The sequence below is a fragment of the Cynocephalus volans genome, chromosome 1, assembly GCF_027409185.1.
Source record: "Cynocephalus volans isolate mCynVol1 chromosome 1, mCynVol1.pri, whole genome shotgun sequence".
Classification (NCBI taxonomy): Eukaryota; Metazoa; Chordata; class Mammalia; order Dermoptera; family Cynocephalidae; genus Cynocephalus; species Cynocephalus volans.
The window spans coordinates 211,902,295-211,924,006 of record NC_084460.1 but is presented as its reverse complement, the minus strand read 5'-3'; the positions used below and the strand labels follow the sequence as shown (position 1 = coordinate 211,924,006).

Here is a 21,712-nt window from a genome sequence, read left to right as displayed (position 1 = left end):
TGCATCTCACAGTGCTCAGTGCTTTGCAGTCAGTAACTTCTGATATTCACATGAACTCTGCAAAGTAGGCTCAGTTGATAGTCCCATTTTATAGACGAGAAAACTAATGCTTAGTTGATTAAATAAATTAATGTCCCAAAGTATTGACAGAACTGTGATTAAAACCTAAGTGTGTCTGACTAGAGAGTCTAGACTGTTGCAATAATCAGTGTCAGATTAATACATGATTGTAGTCAAATTGGTGTTACTACACTTTGGATTAGGGAGAGCTGTATAGGACTAAGAATCATATTGGGAATTTGGAAAGTACCTGTAGAAGTGTGGGTAGGATTTGGGAAATAGCAAATAGAATTCAGAGATAACAACATACAATTTGGATTTTTGATGAAGATTTGCAATTGTTTAACTTTGAGAAAAGTCTACCTTGTGATTTAAGAAAGTCTTTAAAAACTAAAAGGGTGATTATACAACGTAGTTATCACCAGTGGGTAAACTCAATGAGTATGCCCTGTGTATCATCACCTCTTTAGTCTTTAGCAAAGTCTATTGCATTATAGCTGCTCAGTAAAAGTTTTTTAAAACAAAACAATTAATAAATAAGTGTATAGCTAGCTGTTCTTTATATTCTTAAATAAAAGATAAAAAACAAAATAACTTTTAGATTGACACAATTTCATTTAAGTTCCACTAACACCTTTTTCTTCATGTTACCAGATATATTTTTAACAAGAATCCTGCCAAAAAATTACAATTATTCGTATTTCACAGTTGTGGAAATTCAGGTTCAAGTTTAAGTACCTTGCCCAACTTATCCAAGGATAAGACATAAAACAGTAACTCAAACTAACACTCAGATTTTCAATTCATGCTATTTTAATGGTTAAAAACAATATTTGTGTTTTCAATGTAACATTAGAAAAAAAGGCACATTTTATTGTCTATGCAGTTTTTTAAAATTAGGTGTTTAACCACATAGGCTAATTTTAATGTCTCTGAGAATTAGAGCCACTCTCTGGTAGTATTTTCTATAGTTTTTTTTGTATAAATTAATGCTAGTATACTCTTGTGCTTAATAGTTTTACTATTAAAAAAGTGAAGCTAACACACATCATTCTCTTCCTTTTTACCTTTTTTTCAGGTCCTGAAGAGGTAGAAATCAAGTGCCCCTTGAATCACATCGCTTGCCTTGGTGCCAACAAATGTGTTCATTTATCTCAGTTGTGCAATGGTGTAATGGATTGCTCAGACGGATATGATGAAGGAGTACATTGCCGGGGTGAGTCCATTTGTGGAACAATGCAAATGAAATATTAAATTTTGCACAGTAATGAAAGTTCAAAGAGAACCTGCAAGCTGCCTTTTCTTTTAACCATAACCACATCAGATATTGAGAAAGCATGAATTTTACTGCCAGACACTCAATCTGCATTTCAAAGCTGTAACTGTTGTGTTTTATCAAAAACACAGTTAGAAAAAACACACATGCATTGGGACTTTGAACTTCAGCTCTTAAACAATTATATGTTTTCTATAAAAGAATACTTTTGAGCAAAGGACGAATGAGAAATTTTTGTCATAGTAGATTGATATCAGAAAGTGTTACAAGCTTGTTCCTCTGAACCTTTGTTTAACCAAAGAGTATCTGAAGGAACATTTCTGCAACCAAATATTTTAGTAGAATATATTCATGGAAATTTGTTCCTTAATATCACTTCTATGATGTTATACTATTAAGTTTTTTGTAATTTTCTGTCTTTTTAAAAATCAACATCTAAATTCTACAGTGGTGAAGATTTACCCGTATATTAATGATATGATTAATATAAAGTAATGATTAAAATCTAAAAATTAATAAAAAGTTCATTGGAACTGGCACATTCTCATAAAACTGAGGGTGGAGTGAGGGGAATGAAACAAAGAGATATAAGAGCATAGGAAAAAGTCAAGAAATAAAGTAAGGACCCAGATTTGGGAACATAATCAAGGCATCAGTCAAGTAAATCAGGCTGCAATTTCTAGCCAGGGAAGAAACAACTGAACCAGAAGTCTCTAACTGAAATTCTCACAGATTAGGTATAACACAAAGGATACTGAAACTAAAATATCAATAGAAACCTGTATTTGATTTGGGGGTCAGCAAGATGATAAATAGAAGAGACTGTAGAAAACTAGTGATACATGTCTGCTGTCTGGACAGATTTACACAAACTTATGCTGCCATGTGGGAAAAGGTCTCAGGTGATCAAAACTTCCAGTTTTTCAGGAGGAGATGCATATCTGTATGTGTTTAAAGCATTCAAAGTCAGCTACTATTTTAAAAGACATTTTACAGTTAACAAAGTGCAGATCAAACAAAACCAGTCTGGAGGCCCAATAAGGCTTGCAAGCTGACAGGTTCCCAGTTCTGGGATGAAGTTAACTGGATTCAAGACAAGAGATATGTTAGGAAAAGAATAAATCTCAGAAAGATAATCTGAAGAGGTGAGGATGTTGAGAGGCCATAGGTAGGTTGCTGAAATCAGCTGGGTCACTAGGTATTTTCTCTCTTTCTAAAGGGATGTTCTATCACTCTAACTCTGTGGACAGATTCTGACTGGAGAGTTAAGGGTTTTCAGCACATTCCTTCTTTATCTTGAGTTTCCTTTCTTGGCCTTGAACTCTGAGAAGGTCACAGAAAGAGTCAGCAGATTTTCAGTTATGAAATACATGTGTAATGATAATGAATAATAGATTTTATTTTTATTTAAAGGCTTTGTGACATATTCTTTTATATAATTACATATTAAAAAGAATGATATTAATAGAAAGTAAGATACTGAATTATAAAGTTATAGCAGTTAGAGAGTTGAATTTTTTTTTCAGAAATTAATTGTATATTCTGGAGCCTAATTCTATCTACTTCAATATAATTCAGGCTTCTTATTACATTTTTTTTTCTTAACACATTTTTTTCAAGAATTTTCAGATAAATATGTGTGACTTAGCTTTTTAAAGGAACAAAATCATCACATTGCCAAATACTTCTTAAGAGGCAATTGCACAAATTTGAATAGCTTAAACATATTTCAGTGCTATGGATAGTATGAAAATATAGCTTACTTTTGTAGTAAAACTTAGAGTTTGCAATCTCATAGATGAGGATATATGTTAATAGCAAAATGGGATTAAAATAAAAATTATAAACGATTTGAATGAAAATAAAATGCTGTTAAATTTATCTTGATTCTTGAAAAGATCAGCATATACTTCAGAATGAGATAGATTTAGAGTGTATAGTTGTTATGCTCCACTTTTTTTTCGTGTTCTAATTCAATTATCTAACTGTTCCAAGTTTTGTATTTTTATTACATGTGACAACCTTTTTCCCTTTTTCTTTTTCTTTTGTTCCTTTTTTCTTTTCTTACTTGCCAACAGGAGGTTGATTGTACCACTCTCACATTTTAAATGTTTCTAGATTTCACCAAATTGTTTTAAAAGGACTAAATAACTATTCATTATGACCTATGGTGGACTTAGAAATAACAAGAAGTATAATTGTATTTCTGCCTGCTACTTAACTTAGTAGAAAATGTGTCACCTGATTCTCTGAACTTGTATACTACTTAGAACATTAGGATCAAGTGACTGAAAAGATACAGTCATTCCAGTCAGTGCTTTAATAAAATATTTCTTCATTGACAAAAGAAATGCAGAAGTGTGCTTACCTGCTTGATCTGGTAGAAAATATGGACAAAAACCAAATTTGGGGGACAACACTAGGCTTGCCACATGTACATGGTTTGTGTTTAAATGAGAAAAGGTGACTGGTTGCAGGCAAAAGTACTTGTACATCATGGGAACTGAGTCTACTTTCCAACCCTTAACCTTCCCCTTAATTTTTGGCCACACATAATGGAAAAATGTTTTCTGAAGAGTTAATTAGACTCCAGCCCTGTCAAGTTTCTAAAGGACTTTTTCATCCACTATAGACATACGAGTATAATAAAGAAGCCAGATTAATTCAAACATTGCATCGCTTTTTGAAAATGCTTTTCCTTTGCAGAACAATTCTGTCTAAATCACTCCTTATATTGCTTACTTTTTGTTGTGTTCTAAGCACATACTCTAATTTAAGCAATTATATTTGAAGCCTAAGACATGATTTAAAGATGGGTATGTTTTCTTTTTTCTAATAAAGGGTCTAAAGTGCATTTGGTGATATATTTGTATACTTTATGAAAATTAATAAGGAGGAAAGTTCAACATTTTGAGGCAAAATTCTGATGTTGGGAATGCTTTTGTATCAATTGAATTATTTTCTGAATGGTTCCTAGAAAAATCATTTTTTCCTAGTTAAGATAATAAAAAGATAACTATTATTAATGATTTTCCATAGCACCAATTTTTTAATATCCATAATTTGGCTCCATTTGAAGAAAGAAAAATGAATTTTTGTATATGGGTATACTTATATATAGGAATATGCTTGTAAAAGTTTTATAATAACAACTTTCAAAATCATTGTATTTTTTGAAAATTTCATTTCTTCTTACACAGTATTTTATATGGGTGGTAATATCACACTATCTAAATTGCATGAGCAATGAAAACACATTCTATAAAATACAAGGCTTCTCGATCCAGTATATTTTCACAGAAATGCACACAACTGTAGAAAGAATGCTGGAAGAAGTGAACAAATTTGACTCTATCTATAAAAATCAAAACTCTATTTTAAAATGTGACATTCTTAAGATAATTCATTATGTTAGCCTCTAAAGTGGGTATAGCAGGAGAAGCCATCTTTATTCACAACCCTAGTTAGATTACATTTGAGGTGCAAAGTTGTAATTATTATGTGCAATGAAATGACAGACTCTGTAGCACTATCTGCTCTTACTCTGTTAGAAAATACATGGAAACTCTTAGTGTCATTACAAAAAGGGATTCCATCTTCTGTATCACTAGAAAGAGTGATTACATAATCTATATGATTGTTTTCCCATGAACATCTCAATGTCCTTTTAAGTCTAAGGAGAAAAAGTATGTGATGAGTTTTCTAAAACTGATAGGAATGCAACTCTCTGACATAAGAAAAGCTTACCCCATAACACACAAATGTACATACATAAACATACATACTTGTCTTTTCGGATTTCTTGCTTCTCTATTCTGAACCTGTTCCTGTGTAATTCTGAGTATATATTTAATTGCTATATTTTACCAGGTATCAAAGAAAGAATAAGATTCTCTTATACATCACCTAACTCCTTGAAATAATTCATAGTAATTTTTTTAAAATTCCATTTGATTATGTTACTTGCTAGTTAAAATATAACTTTCCTAGTATGCACAGTTACATTTTTCTCTATGCACCCACAATCTATGGTCAGTAATTCTAATGTATTTATTTTAGATACCAACTGGTGATATTTAAAATTTTATATAGCTGTTATTTTCTTTTTTATTTATATCAATAAAACTAATGTCTTATGAGAAAGTGCTAAAAAATTCTGGGGGCGATTTATAATTTAGAGGTTTTCTCAAAATGGACCAACGTATATGATAGTCTTGATTATCTGTAATGACTTACCATGAAAATATTAGTAATCCTTAAAACTTCATGCTTAAATCTCATATATATTTCAAATTTTGTAAAATGGAATTAACCTAGAAGCTAATTCTGAGCTCAAATATTCAGGACTCCATTTTTTAGTCTTCTAGAAAGCAAACATTTATTTTGTGCTGTTCTTTATTAGTCATTCTAACACAGATTTCAGAGTGGTATAAGATTAGCTCACAGCTATTAGAATGGAAGAAAAGAAAGAAAAAAGGAAGGGAGGAAAAATGTTGGTGAAGCTGGTGAAGAAGACAAATAAATTTGGAGTACTTTTTGTTGTTTTTAATTTTACTTTATTCCATCAATGGATCTTGTCCTAATCTCATTTTAAAAGTTCCATTGAAAAATATTGCCAATATTTTTATAAATTAAAATCATGCTAGAGAGGGAAATGTCAGCATGCGGAATCCAAAAACAAAGTTATAGAGAAGAGGTGTAATTGCAAGCAATGTTATAGAAAGTGTATATGTCAGCAAAATAAAACTTAAAGCACAGGGAGGAAACTTCACCAGCGTGTGCTTGAGTGACTTGAAACATCAGTAAGCCTAGAGCTAAGAAACAAAGTGGAATTATCTAGGAAAAACTGGGTTTGTGTACTCAGACCACTTTTGATTAGTAAAGCTTCAGCAACTTAGGAGTAGATCCTGCTATATTTTCTTTGTGTTGAGTTCTGCTAAGGTGATCGAAAGTCTCAAATCTATCCCAGGTGTAACCATTTTCTCTCAAAGCGATTAGGTTAAGTAATATAGTTTAGTGAAAGGCTATGACCCACAGCACTAGTTGATTTCAAAGCTAAATTTAATGCTTCCCAGAAGCAAAGCAAAAATTTCTGAAAGAATAGATCTTCTAAGGTATATCGTCCTTTTGAAAGGCTAGTAGTGCAGATATTGCATCTATTAACAAATGACATTTATGCGAATTAAGATTGTGCATTTATTGAAGACTGTTCTAAATATATATGTATGTATGTTTGTGCATATACATATATACACATACATACACATGTATGTATGTATATAGGTATGTATATTCATTTTTAAGAATCTTAGTTTTATAAATTCTGTTTATTTAGAAATATATTTTGCACAGATATCTGGCTTCTTAACACTGATTTATCAGGTGTAATCACTAACCTAATCCTGCTAAAAAGACTTGGAGTTCAAGTTTTAACTATTTGAATATGTGTTGACTTCTAGAGACAGCTAAATAGCTAAGTGAATACTTCTTGAGGAAGGAGGACTAATTTGACTCTATATTGTAGCTCAGCTTTCAAAAGAATAATTTAAAGTAGTTTATTGTTGATTGGAAGTTAATCCATGTAAAGCAGATTTACATTTTTGGTTAATGTTAATATTGTACTAAATTTATGTTTTCTGGCCCCAAACAGAATTATTTCAAGAATAGCTATGGAAACAACAACGTTCTGTAAATAGTAAAAAAAAATGGTTAATAGGTCTACTAGTAGCATAAAAACAATCAAACATAGAAGACATTAACTTAAAAAGGAGATATACCTTATTAAAATGTTATTTGATTCTATATCTGTCTCTCTTTTAAAATAGTGGTTTCAAACCAAGTTATACAGATATTTTATCGATCTTTCTTGACCCAATCTTTTCTGTGGTGAGAATCCTCTTGTATTATCCACCTTCGATTGTTGCTGAATTGCACTCCATTTTCAGTAAATTTTTATTTTAAATAGATGCAAACCAAAAATGTGGGTCTTCTATTCCCATCCCAATAGAATGTTTATTCTGTTTTTCCACCTAATATCTGTAGTAGAACAAATAGCGATTGCTTTGATATGGAGCTTTACTCCTTGGGGCAAACAACTCCTAATATGGCTATTTCCAAAAAATACCAGCCTCTTAGATAGAAAGTTTATGTGAAAGCACAAAAAGCCAGGGAAGTCAGGTTGCTAATAGTTCACCACATTTAAAATTGGTAATTAATATTCATAAGCCCTTGGAATCAATGTTTATTTAGATCTTTCATTTACTCCCCTCTCCTTGATGATGGAAAACAAAGAATGTAGGAAATAATAATGGATATGAGGCCAAAATGAATTCTTAAATATGCAATAGAAACACAGAAAAAATTTCCCTATATTCAATTCATTCATTAACTTCAGTAAACTGTTTTTGAGCACTGGAAGTATTCTAGACATTTGCCTAAGCACTGGAGATACAAAAAATTGTATTTTCTGCTTTCATGAAACTCACACATCATAATGGAGATAGGTAAAAATTACTGAGGAAGAATAATATGAGGAATATACAATTCTGCTTGAGGAAATGCAGGAAAATATCCCGAGAGAGCTGATAGTTGATATTCATCTCACTCTAACAGATGAGTAGGCGAATGAAGAAAGGAACAACAGTCCAAAAATAGGGAACTACATGTACAAGGGCACAAGTGCAGGAGAAAGAGTTGTATGCTCAAGAGGGCTCTAAGTTCTTCGGTAAGGTTGAAGCCTGGGGTCCTGTGTAGACAGAGTTGAGTTTGAAGCTGAAAAAACACTTAGTAATAAACCTAGATAAGTTACTTTAGAATAAGGATTCAGTACTCCCCACTTAATATGTATTGGATAAAACTGTAAAAAGCAAGAGAGTGAAAAATTGTACTAGAATATATTCTCAATAGTATTATAGGGGTGTTTTATATATATATATATATATATAGTTTTATTATTAAGCATATGCAGGCTAAAATTGTTGCATATATGTAGTAGGCTATGCAAATTTATTCTCAGAAGGTAATGTTCATTATTATAATCATAAAAGTTTGAGCTAAGCAGTCATTTGCCCCTTCATATTGACTAGCTTCTGAATCAAGGCATGTTAAGTTTTATTCTTTAATGTGTCACTTGGATGTAGTGCATGTGTCAAAATAGACAACATGGGGAGCCATTGAATTCCTTTTCATATGAATATTAAGAATTTGGAAGTGTATTTACCTTCTTTTCTTTCTTTCTTTCTTTCTTTTTTTCTTTTTTTTGGTGTCTGGGTAGTATAGGGATCAAACCCTGGACTTTGGTGTTATCAATATTTACTACTTCAAGCAATCAAAATTTCATATTTAGCAAAGTACTAAAATACTGTCTTGTTAGATGACTTTAGTTTTGCTCTCTTGTCACTTAACTTTGGAAAATATATGACTGTTTCAATATTATTTAAAAATACAAATTATAACAAACACCGCTCTCTACTCAGCTTTAAGTGTGAGGCAAAATCCCTTATGATTCATTATTTGGTTTTTGAAGCAAGCAGTTTGATATTTAAAAAAGCAAAAAATTAAAGCAGGTCTAGCTGAGGTTGAATGGCATCCCCAGGAGTCACACAGAGAATCAATCTGAGAACAAGATTGAAGCACTGTGACGTTGAGTTTTTGTTTGCCAGTTTTGACTACTGGGCCTTAACATGTCAGCTTAGGGAGGTGCACAAAATGGTCATGCTTCAGCATCCTTCCTGACCCTTTCTCAAAGCAGCAAGATGGCTTATAGAAAATCAACTGAAAGACATCTTTGAGCTAACTATATATCTCCTGTCAGTTTTATTAATTGATTTAACAGAAAAAAAAAAATATGCTGAGTGAACAACAAGCTAAAAGCTTGTTGGGAAAATATAGGAAAAATTGCCAGGGCCCCTTAGATGTTCAGAATCTTGCCGAGCATTTGATGTAAATAGGCGTATGCACTCAGGTGTTCCTTGGTCATCATCTAGTGTAAGTGCGCATGTGCACCCAGGTGTCCTGGGTTATGGACTTAAGTATATGGATGACTGGCTCTGATCCACTGCGCCTCCCATCCCTGGGATGCCCCTCCCCGTGAAGGGGCATGGAGAGGCCACTACTGCTGCTGGAGGCTGCTGCTGCTAGTGCCCCTGGGACCCTTTGTGAGGCCACTGCTGGACCTGTAAGCTACCAGACCTGTAAGCTGCTGCCGCTGAGGAAGCTGAGGACTGACCTCATGTCATCTGCCAACAGCTCCTGAAATCTTTCCCAGTTACTTAGCAGGGACCTATGTGTGAGGGGTCTGGTGATCCAGCCTGGTGTGTGAGGGGTCTAGTGACCCCGTCTGTACAATGACTCTGCAAGGTCTGAGCCCTAGTTCTGACAATATAAATGGAAACTTAGTATAACTAAAGTAATAACTAAACATTTTGGCTTTAATTATGACTTGTGTTACTTTACAATTGGCATAGTACTGGCAGGATTATGGGCAGGTAAAGGAGCCCAGCAATTTGATTAGTCATTATGGGATGACCAGCAGGTAAAGAAGCAGGAAACCCCTTGGGAGGGGGAGGAAATGTGGCTACCCTTGAGTATGTGGTGCCCGGTGGCCGCATTCCTGTTGAGTCGGGTCTGGCTGTTTCTTGCTGCACTGTGAGCCAACGTGGATCAGAAACCCCACAAAGTGGCAGGGTTTTGAGACTTGCAGCAGAAAGCAGACTGACTGGAAGTGCAGATGCATGCCCTGCAGGCTGAAGTACAGTGAGAGGTCATCCTTGCTTCCAGCACCAAAGACATATGACAAACCTGGTGGTGAGTTAGGGGGGACTGTGTGTCTCCTGGAGTGACCTGCTCACCAAAGTGAAGCATGAGCAGCCTGTGGGACCGGGCTGACTGGTGGGCAACCAACAGGTGATCCAGTTCACTGCCTATGTCCTATATACCCAGGTTGAATAGGTTGGCTTGGGGAAACAAAGTAGCAGCAACAGGGAGAGCCCCTGGTTACTGCAGCTATGGGACCTAGGGGTGGATGGTGTAACGTGCTCTGGGAGATAATGTAGTAAACGCATGTCGCGTTTGTCCCAAGGCAAATGGCTTGGAGGGTGCCACTTAAACCTGATGGCTGGCCGGGTGCCGTAAAACCGAGAAAAGAATGCCACATGCAGATCGGCAGATGACCCGAGGATGGGTGCCACTGCAAAATTTCAAGTATGTTTTCACCTGGTGAAAAGGTGGGAAACTTAGTCTCCATTACTACGTGCCTGTCTCTGAGGCAGCAGCTGCAGAATGGCCGCGGATGTGCCCAGGGGCAGGGCAGCCACTTGATGGTCTGGGAAAATGAAGTTATTTGAACTGTGGGAGAACACTGCAAAAAACTGCCTGAGACTGAGTGAATAGCCAGTGGAAGCAGAGCTGATTGAGGTAATTCAAAAGAAGGAGAAAATCGCAAGGGGAAGCAGATAAAATGTTTGCTAAAGACATTATCTTGGAGTTGAGGCAGCCAGACACTAAGAGCCAAGACAATGGGGAAAAATGCCCTAGAGGCATTTGAGAAGTTTGGGAGGGTGCCCCTCCCATCCTAGAAGGACTGAGTTGTCCTGGAGGGTAGACCTGAGGTGTCATTGCCCTCAGCAACTGCTCCCTGCATCCCAGCCACTCTGGCTGGAGCTATACTGCCTTAGCACCTCCCAAAACAAAAAAAAAGCTGAAAACCTTGGTGGCATTCACATTGTGTTAAGTTTGCAGGCCAGCAATATGTGAGAGCAGTGGAGGTGTGGCATCCTCCACCTAGATTTCAGAAGATGTATGGAAAAGCCTGGGAACTCAGGCGAGATCTGCTGCAGGGGTGGAGCCACTCGAAGTCACCTATGGATCAATGTGGAGAAGAAAAAGTAGGGTCAGAGCCCCCACAGAGAACCCCCACTGAGGAAATGTCTAGTGGAGCCAGGATGGCAGGACTGCCGCCAGGAGCCTAGAACCATGGGGCTGCTGGCAGTGTGCAAGGACAGCCTGGAAAAGCCGTAGGCACCAGGGCAGCTCAATGGGCTGCACCTGGCAGAGCTGTAGGAGCAAGGTTGCCCAATGCTTTTGGGATCTAGGTGCCCCAGTGTGCTTAATGTTTGCCCTGTATGGGTTTCGGATTTGAAGGCTGTTTTTCTTTCTTGTCTATTCCTACCCTTTTGGAATAGGAATGTGTACCCAATGTCTGTGCCACTGTATTTTGGAAGTAGATAAATTCGTTTTTGATTTTTTTGCAGGTACACAGCTGAAAGGAGTTTTGCCTTTGGTCTCAGATGAGACTTTGGACTTTGGACTATTGAGTTGGTGCTAGAACGAGCTAAAGACTTTTGGGACAGTTGGGATGGAATAGGATATGTGAATGCAAGGTCAGTTATTCTCGCTAAGGGAACATCGTGGAAGATTCTGAATGTGTAGATTGTACAGTGAGGAATCCTGAAGGGGTGGATTATTGGGAAAATATAGGAAAAATGGTCAGGGCCCCTCAGATATTGAGAATCTTGCCGAGCATTTGATGTAAATAGGCATATGCACTCAGGTGTTCCTTGGTTATCATCTAGTGTAATAGCACATGTACACCCAGGTGTCCTGGGTTATGGACGTGTGTATATGGATGACTGGCTCTGATCCACAGTGCCTCCCATCCCTGGGATGCCCCCCCCCCATGGAGGGGCATGGAGAGGCCACTACTGCTGCTGGAGGCTGCAGCTGCTAGTGCCCCTGGGACCCTCTGCAAGGCCACTGCCACTGCTGGACCTGTAAGTTGCTGCTGCGGAGGACTGCGCTCATGTCATCTGCCAACAGCTCCTGGAATCTTTCCCTATTACCTAGCATGGACCTGCATGTGAGGGGTCTGGTGATCCAGTCTGTACAATGGCTTTGCAGGGTCTGAGCCCTAGCTCTGACAATATAGATGGAAACTTAGTATAACTAAAATAATAACTAAAATAATGAAACATTTTGGCTTTAGTTATGACTTGCCTTATTTTACAAAGCTGTATAACCAGCTTGCAAAATTCAATGTCTCGTTCTTCCTATTAGCTTTATCTCAAGAAAAATTAGTGCTTTCATTTGGTGAGGGATGTGGAAAGGAAATGAAGTTCTTTTTAACTCTTTAAAGTAGATCTGCACTAGTAACAATAGGAAGTTTTAAAAAAATACTTTAGAAATTCAACTTTTGTTATGGTCTCTGGAAGGAATAATTAGAGACTTCTCAAAATCATTCAATGGAGAAAGATTAAATTGAAGGGGACAAAAAAGCATAATGCCATTCCTATGAGAATTAACCAAAAATACTTAGAAGATTTGAGACAACTTGAGTCCAATCTGGAATTCTAGTAAATCTTATAGATTCTATAGAGGAAGCTCTCAAGAGACACCTTTCAGCCAGTGTTTCCAATTCTGAATTTCTAATCTGTTCAAAATTGCAGAAAAAAATATCAATTTCTGCAACCTTTTCTCTGATCCCTTATTATCACTTATATGGTAAACCATATTCCACTGAATCACCTGTGTATTTATGTCATATGCTATGGTCTAAATGTATGTCCCTCAAAATTCATATGTGAAACCTAATCACCAAGGTGATGAGGAAGTGGGATCTTTTGGGAGATGATTAAGTCTTGAAGGCAGAGTCCTCATGAATGGGATTAGCACCTTTATACAATAGGTCTAAGGGAGGTCTTTTACCCCTTCCACTACCTGAAGACATAGCCAGAAGACACTGTTCTAAGAACCAGGAAGTAGGCCCTCACTGGACACCAAATCTGTCAGTACCTTGATTTTGGACTTCGCAGTCTCCAGAACTGTGAGACATAATTTCTGTTGTTTAAGCTACAGAGCCTCTGGTATTTTGTTACAGCAGCTGAACAAACTAGGACATGTTTGTAACTGAATATCTCAATGTATTAAGTGATATTCAGAAAAACAAAATATTGGTGAGACTGGTGACTTCTGAGCTCACCATGGTCAGTCCCCTCAGAATCAAATCAAACACTTTTTCATTCTTGTGGAAGATATAGGGATATATGCATGTGTATTTTAAGTTTCCCCAAACTTTCAGAATATAATTGCATATTTGAGTTTAGACACAAGAAACTCTTTGTTAAAGATTAAATTTTTTGAAGGACAGAAAACCACCCAGATGTATTCATACTATCTGAGAATTTGTGTTCTAGCTTCCCATTAGGCTTCTGATTAAGAAAAACATGAAATCAGATGATTGACCTGTATATGCCACAAGAGATTGTAGAACCGCTCCAGATAACCCACTGTGGTTGTGAAAACCATAAGGTGGCAGCCAAAGTGAGATCATTCTGTTCACTGAGCTTCTGGACTATTTCAGTGTGCCTGTGAGCCAAAGCCTGAGTGTCAGCTGAAAGGAAAATGGGAAGGACAAGCCCTAAAGAGCACTCTAGTTCCATTAGCTGAAACCTGTGGTGTGTTCTCATTCATAGTACAGGTACAAAACTAGCGAGTGCCAAGAAAAAAAATCTATACAGTTCAATAAATAGCTCAGAGAACTCGACGATAATCTCAGAGCAGAAACACTAAGAACCTGAATTGTGTCATTTTTAGTTAGGTTAATTAAATATCACTTTAGTGGTTTAAAGAAGTTTGGAGAGAAATATTAATAGGTATAAAATGCCCTTTATTCTAAATAACTTATATAGATTTATCTCTAAGTATCACATATAAAATTAAACATAAAATTTATTGTATATAGAAATATAGAGGTATGTGTCTTTTATTATATTTTTTTTAGCCTTTATCTATTGGATATTCAATTGAAATGATTATTCAGAGAATTGAAAATTTACTTACCATTTTATGCCTTTCACCTCATTTTGTTTCACTTGTTTCTTTTTTTAAAAGCAGTGTAAGGTTAGGTTTCAACTAGTCATGCTCTTGCATAGACTGCTATGTCCTACTGACAGTCAAATGACCTCAGTTTCTTGTCAGTGAATCAAGTTTGTATCCTATGGATATAAACTCATTACACAAAGCAGAGGTAGCAGAACTGAGAGAAATATGTTTGGGGTCAAATCCTAGTAATCTTGCCTAAAAACAGTATAATTTACCTTTTGAGCTGAGCTTTCTAATGCAAATGTGCCTTGGTTTAATTCATTTTTTTTCATCTTATGTATATGTCTTATTCAACTAATAAATTGGAAACACCTAAAGAAATATATTTAACTCCTACACTAGTCACTTGAGCACCTGGGCAGGGATGACAAACACAAAGAAAACCATGAGAGTGGTAAAGTATAAAAGTGCATGGACTGTTTTTCAGAGTGACTTACGAGAGAAGCTTGTGCTACCCTGTACGCTGGAATCATTGGCCTCAAACAAAACCATGTGCTCTTTGTCAGGGAGATTCACTCCTGCATTTTGCCTACAGTGATTTGCTGCTTTCTGTTTTGTTTCTTATTTACCAGAAATATCTGCAATATACAGAAGGGAAACAAAGTTTTCCTTGATGACATAACTACAAATAAAGAAGCTGCAGTAACTTTCTTTCTGTGTGAAACAGAATTGTAGGATAATAGGGCCAGAAGGGACTTTCAGAGGTCATCCAGTCCATCCATCTGCCTTTGGGCTGGACTGAACCCCGATTCACCTAGACAGATTGCTATCTACTCTATTTGGAAGGCCTCCAGAGAGAGAAATTGTAATAATCTTTTTGGTAATGTAGTCAATGATCAACAATTTGTACCATGCACAAGTACTTGCATTTTATATTATAAAATTCTCCATGCCCTCTCAGTTTTTAGCCTTTTCCCTCCAACAGATCTTATATTCTTGTAGCTTAATCATGTTTTTCTTGCACTTCTCCGGATAGCCTTAAAATTTTAAAATCCTCTAAAGTTATAAACCACCCCTCCCAGCTAACCCAGACACAGTTTATTAAGTGTCTGACTACTGCCCACTGTAACTGCCTGTCATAGCTTCTGACTGCTATCATTTCTCTTTACATATGTTTTTACTCCTGAACATTGCCTTGCTCACCCATGTCACCTCAGTTAGGGATTGCATTTGAGAATAACAGAGATCTTAAAAAGACTGGTAAAAAGGATACAGGTTTATTTTTCTCTCATGTAAAAAAATGTCCAGAACTAGCCATTTCTTGACAGGTTAAGGTGATTACATGATGTGGTCCATGTCCCCGTCTCCTTCTCTATTTTTATTCTGCTGTCCTTGTCACTTACCTTCCATCTTCAAGGTTGCCTAGTGGTCAAAAAATGGCCACTGCAGTTCCAAACAGCATATACACATTCCAGGAGGAAGGGAAAATAATAAAATATCTCTTATACACAAGGCATCCCCTTCTTAGGGAGTTTTCCAGAAGACTAATGAAACAATATCTGCCTTTATCCCATTGACAAGAATTTTAACAGACAACCAACTTTATTTGCATGAAAGGCTGGGAGACGTAGTTTTTCAAATGGGTAAACATCCCTTCAATAAAATCAGATTTGGGAGAAGGAGATAATGAATATTTGGTAGCAACTAGCAGTTTATGCTACACATGTTTTAATAGAGCAATCAATCAAGCAGTTAGCCACTCAGCAGGTATGTGCTGCAGTCTTACTATGTTTGATAAACTGGAAGTCTAAAGGAGAGAGTTGGTCATTAATTAGCTCTGTGGGTTAGACACCAGTAAAAGGATATGTTTGGATAAAATCACTAAGATTCCTTCCAGATATAAAATTATATAAATAAATAAAAACATTTAATACACCTGAGAAGTGTAAGAGAAAAGTAATGCTGTGCTGTAGTGAAGAGTTTCCAGATACTTGGATCAATGACCACAGAGGATAGTTGCAGGGGACCCAGTAAGGACCGACTTCTGTCTGAAGAAAGCCAGATTAATGTGGTTATGGAATAAAGAGACTAATGTAGCCATCTCTCTTGATCCCTTTTTCCCATTTTCTCCCATTTTCTCCCATTTTTCTTCTTCTCACCATTTCCTTCTCTTTTCCTCTCCCCTTTCATTCCTTCCCCACTACGTCTCTCCTGTTTTTTTTTTTTTTTTTTAGCTTTTACATTCTCATTTTTATGCCTTCAAATTTAGGCTTACACTTGAGACATGATAAAAACTTATCTGAATTTTGAAATTTTTGCTATTTCACATCTTTGATCAGCCAACCCTACTTTATCATTTATTTTTAACTATGTGGTTTGTCACTGTGTATACGTGGTTTTTGTTGTTTCATTTGCTATTGGGACTGCTAAGCCATATTCAATATGCTAAGTCATATTAAATTGTTCTTATTCTCTTTCTGATGGTAAATTTTCTTTCTTATTTTGTTTTGCTTTGCCTTCCTAAGACAACTGATATTCAACCAAACAAATACACCCCCAAACTTCTTTTACTGCTATTGATTTTTATTTTATTTTGATGGATTCTTTAGTTTTCTTTTGAATTCCAAATCTCATCAGGTGATTACTTCTAACACTTTTTGCACTCCTAAATAAATCCCTATCTGTGAGATTTCAATTAAGAAAGCAATTTTTACCACATGGTTCTAGAGAGGAAGTATGCATTTTTTAGGCACTGGACCAGATCTTAATAAAACGTCAAAGCAAAAACAACATATGGCGTAGAATGCATTGTATCACTTGATACCCATTATAATTAGTTCTAAAATCCTGGATGTCTCAGTAAGAGAAGATATGATAAAAATTTTAAGTGCTTAAAGGAATCAAAGTTAGACAGAAAAATGTTAGTGATTATACCAAATTTTCTATGAATATAACTCACCCACACTTTTTTTTTTCCCCTTCATTTTTAGCAAGGGTAAATCCACCTCAGTATAGAGTTGTGCTTCTCTTTTGAGTGGTCAGGTGAGGGGGTGGAGAATTTCTTCAGATGAGACTAAAGGTTTCTTTCACCTAGCCACTCAGTGTTAGGAAGACTTGTGAATTAAAACAGTCAGGACAGCATGGCTGTCATGTCTTTTAGGAGCCTGGAATTGAGACAAATGTCACCAAATTACAGTCAGTAATATTCGCAAAATTGGATTGCTGTATTTTTAGTTTGTACGTTGCACAGGATTTCACAGCCCCCCAAATCAGGGGAAAAAAAAAAAAAGCAACAACAACAAAAATTTGAGGCATACACAAAAGAACATGGATTGGATTTTTTAACATTTGATTTATCATTACCTTCCTTGCTCAATAAAAATAATTACTACGAGAGAAAGATATACTGCTTCTACTTTAAAAAAAAAAGAAAAAGTCTAAATACAGAGATATCCTTTATGACTGTCAAAGACTGTTTTCATTTGTTTGCTTCCTGTTTAAACTATCAGTTTTGACATCTAAAAGCTTTTGCCGTTTGATTGCTGAATATTTCTCCCAAAATTTATTTAGTACACAATGTATTTTTCTCTTTTTCTTCAATAAATTTTTCTGTTTTCATTTGGCATTTATGATTGGGGCATGCAATAGTTTCTGAGAGAAATAGCTCTTGATGGAGTTTGGATGTGTTGTCCCCTCCAAAACTCATGTGGCTATCTGATCCCCAATGTGGCAGTGTTGGAAGCTCTTTGGGTCATGGGGGCAGATCCTTCATGAATGGATTAATGGCTCTCCCTAGGTGGCAGGTTTAATGAGTGAGTTCTTGATCTGTTAGTTACTACAAGAGATGGTTGTTTAAAAAGACCCTGGCACCTCCTCTCTCTCTCTCTCTCTCTTGCTTCCTTTTGCCATGTGATCTGCCTGTACCAGCTGGCTGCCTGCCACTTTCCACCATGAATAGAAAAAGCCTGAGGCCCATGCCAAATGCAGCTGTCCCAGAATTGTAAGCCAAATAAACCTCTGTTCTTTATAAATTACCCAGCCTTAGGTAATTCTGTTATAGCAACCCAAACGGACTAATGAAGAAAATTGGTACCAAGGAGTGGGGTGTTGCTATACAGATACCTGAGAATGTGGATGCAGCTTTGGAACTGGGTAATGGGAAAAGGCTGGAGGAGTTTGGAGGACTTAGAAGAAGACAAAAAGATGGGAGAATGTTTGGAACATTTTAGTGATTGGTTAAATGGTTGTGACCAGAATGCTGATAGAAATGTGGACAGTAAAGGCCATGTGGATGATGAGATCTCAGATAGAAATGTGGAGCTTATTGGGAACTGGACAAAAGATCACCCTTGCTATGCCATAGTAAGGAACTTGGCTGCATTGTGCCCATGCCCTTGAACTTTGTAGAAGGTGGGACTTAAGAGTTGTGAGCCAGAATGTTTGGCAGAAGAAATTTCTAAGCAACAAAGCATTAAGGAAGCTGCATGGTTACTTTTAACAGCCTACTCTGAGTTATGGCGGCAAAGGCATGATGAAAAGCCAGAATTTAAAAGGGAAGCAGAGCATAAAGATTTGAAAACTTTGCAATCTGGCCATGTGGTAGGGAATCAGAGAGCAGGAGAAACATGCAAAGGTGAAGCAGATAAACTGGTTGCTAAAGACATTACCTTGGTGGGGAGGCAGCCAGGTGCTAAGAGCCAAGACAATGAGAAAAAAAGCCCTAAAGGAATTTGAGAAGTCTGGAAAGATGCCCCACCCATCACAAACCCTGTGGCCTAGAAGGACTGAGTTGTCCCAGAGGACAGACCTGGGGCACAGCTGCCCTCAGGAACCTTCTCCCTGTATCCCACCTGTTCTGGCTGGAGCAGCCCTGCTTCAAACGGCCCCAAGGGTGGTTTGTGCAGCAGGTCTGGAGAGCAGAAGCCTGAAACCTTGGTGGGGTCCACCTGGTGTTAAGTCTGCAGGCTGGCAGGACGTGAAAGCAGTGGAGGCATGGCACCTCCACCCAGATTTCAGAGGATGTATGGAAAAGCCTGGGGGCCCAGGCAGAGACCTGCTGCAGGGGCAGAGCCACCACAGAGGCCATCTACTAGAGCAATGAAGAGCAGAAAAATGGGGCTGGAGCCCCCACAGAGAGCCCCTACTAGAGAAATGTCTGGTAGAGCCAAGGCAGTGGGGCTGCTGCCAGGACCCCAGAACTGCAGGGCCACTGGTAACATGCAACACAGGCCTAGAAAAGCCACAGGCACCAGCACAGCCCACTGGGCTGTGCCTGGCAGAGCTGGGGAAGTTAGGTTGCCTGAAGCTTTGGGGGTGCAGACACCCAATTATGCACAGGATGTGGGATTTGGAATCAAAGAAGGTTATTTTGGAGCCTTAAGACATAATGTCTGCCCTGCTGGGTTTCTGACTTGTTTGGGGCCTGTTTTTCCTTTCTTTTGGCTTATTCCTCCATTTTGGAATGGAAATGTATATCCAGTGTCTGTTCAACCATTGTATCTTGGCAGTAGATAAATTTGGTTTTGATTTTTACAGGTTCACAGCTGGAAGGAGTTTTGCCTTTGGTCTCAGATGAGACTTTGGACTTTGGACTTTTAAGTTGGTGCTAGAACAAGCTAAGACTTTTGGGACTGTTGGGATGGAATAATTGTATTTTGTATGTGAGAGGGACATGAGTTTTGGGGGGCCAGGGGTGGAATGATGGAATTTGGATGTGTTGTTCCTGCCAAAACTCCTATGGAAATCTGTTCCCCAATGTGGCAGTGCTGGAAGCTGGAGTCATGTGGGCTGATCCCTCATGAATGGATTAGTGCTTTCCCTAGGTGGGGGGAGTAATGAGTGAGTTCTCCCTCTGTTAGTTCCTGCGAGAGCTGGTTGTTTAAAAAGACCCTGGCACCTCCTCTCTCTTCTCTTGCTTCCTCTCACCATGTGATCTGGTTGTACCTGCCGGTTGCCTGACACTTTATGCCATGAGTAGAAGCAGCCTGAGGCCCATGCCAAATGCAGCTGTCCCAGAACTGTAAGCCAAATAAACCTCTGCTCTTTATAAATTACCCAGTCTCAGGTAATTCTGTTATAGTAACACAAACAAATACACTTCCCAAAGGAAATATAAATATTTCTAATGTACAAAATTACAACAATTCCTTGCTGTTCAGATACAGATAGAATATATAATCATTCTTTTGAAGAAGCAACTATCACGTAGTTCGTTGACTTTGGATGTTTCAACTCTTTGAAGTTTTATTTTACTGCATGCAATTAAAGTACTACATATCTACACAGGACTGATACTAACCTAAACAAGAAGTGCCTGAGGATTTTCAGTGAAAGTTCAAACAAAGGGTTATCTGACTCTCTTTATGAAGTTATGAAAAGGATATTTCCTTACTATTGACTTAATATAGCTTGATATTCAACTCTATTCCAATATAAATAAAGTCACAAGTGGAAAATGGTGTCAGAAAGTTTTAACTTCTTAAAAAGAAGTTACAAAATATACTTGTATCATAGATACAAATTGCTGCTAATATTTAGGATCATATTTTATGCTGTAATAGCCATTTAAACTCAATGTTTTAAGTTATATTATTTGTTTACTTTTCAACTGGAAAAAAATCATTCTATTGTTGGCTTTGGACAACTGATTAATACTAATACAGAAAAAACAAGGCACAGCACATAGAACATTTTTTGGGGGAAATTAAGGCTCATTTTATTTGAGAAATATGAGTAGCAGGTGGTGTATTTTCACCTGTTCTTATTGTATAACAGGAGGAGAATATATCTGAACTAGATCAGGTATGAAGCTATAATTGAACTAAAGTGTTTAAAGATCAAATAAATGTTCCACTTTAGGTGCTGTTGGAATTAAACTAGAATTATTTTAAAAGTACCTCTGTGGAGGCCTAATGTAGAAATACAGAGCAGACTAGGTGCCATTAATGTGATCACAATCGATAGAACAGACAAGGAATTACAAATGAAATATGTATGGATGGATGATCTAGCAAATAAAAGACAACACTTCATATGTTGGAGAGAAGGTTTTGAGGGGAAAAAGTGATTTATACACACTTTATTAAAATATTTTAAAACCTGACAAATTGGTCCTGGAGACTGAAGTTGCAATGAAGTGAACAGCAAAAAGTCAGGAAAATGGTATAAAATGAATATTACATTTTTGTGCTTTGAATGTAGAGGTTTTATTTGGCCTAGGTAAGAAAGAAATAACTGAGAGAAGATAATTTCCAAAGTTGACTCAATGTCAACTATTTTGTATAATGACGAAGCAATTATTCACTCCAACATACTTGTGTCACATTTGTAGTTAGATGATGAAAACTGTCTTAAGTTAATAGGAACTAAATCATGTATGAAAAAGGCAGGATTATGTCTTCCAAAAGAGGGGGAAGTTATGGTGTTTCAGAGACTTATTTTCCTCAGAGCTACATATTTATGCTAGTTTCGTGTTCTTCATATAATGTCTTCAAAAATGTGGTGCTTTGTTTATTTTTTAAATTTACCTATTGGATAAATATTTGCTGAAAATACAATCAA

The 21,712-nt window shown here is 36.9% G+C and overlaps 1 protein-coding gene across 1 annotated transcript in view; it reads left to right on the top strand.

The window, feature by feature from the left end:
• The window catches only part of LRP1B (LDL receptor related protein 1B), a 1,457,254-nt gene that overhangs the window by 305,739 nt on the left and 1,129,803 nt on the right, over positions 1-21,712 (top strand). Inside the window, exon 3 of the mRNA XM_063085362.1 lies at positions 1,139-1,276. Within this exon, the coding sequence (XP_062941432.1) occupies positions 1,139-1,276 (138 nt within the window). The remainder of the gene's footprint in view (positions 1-1,138; positions 1,277-21,712) is intronic.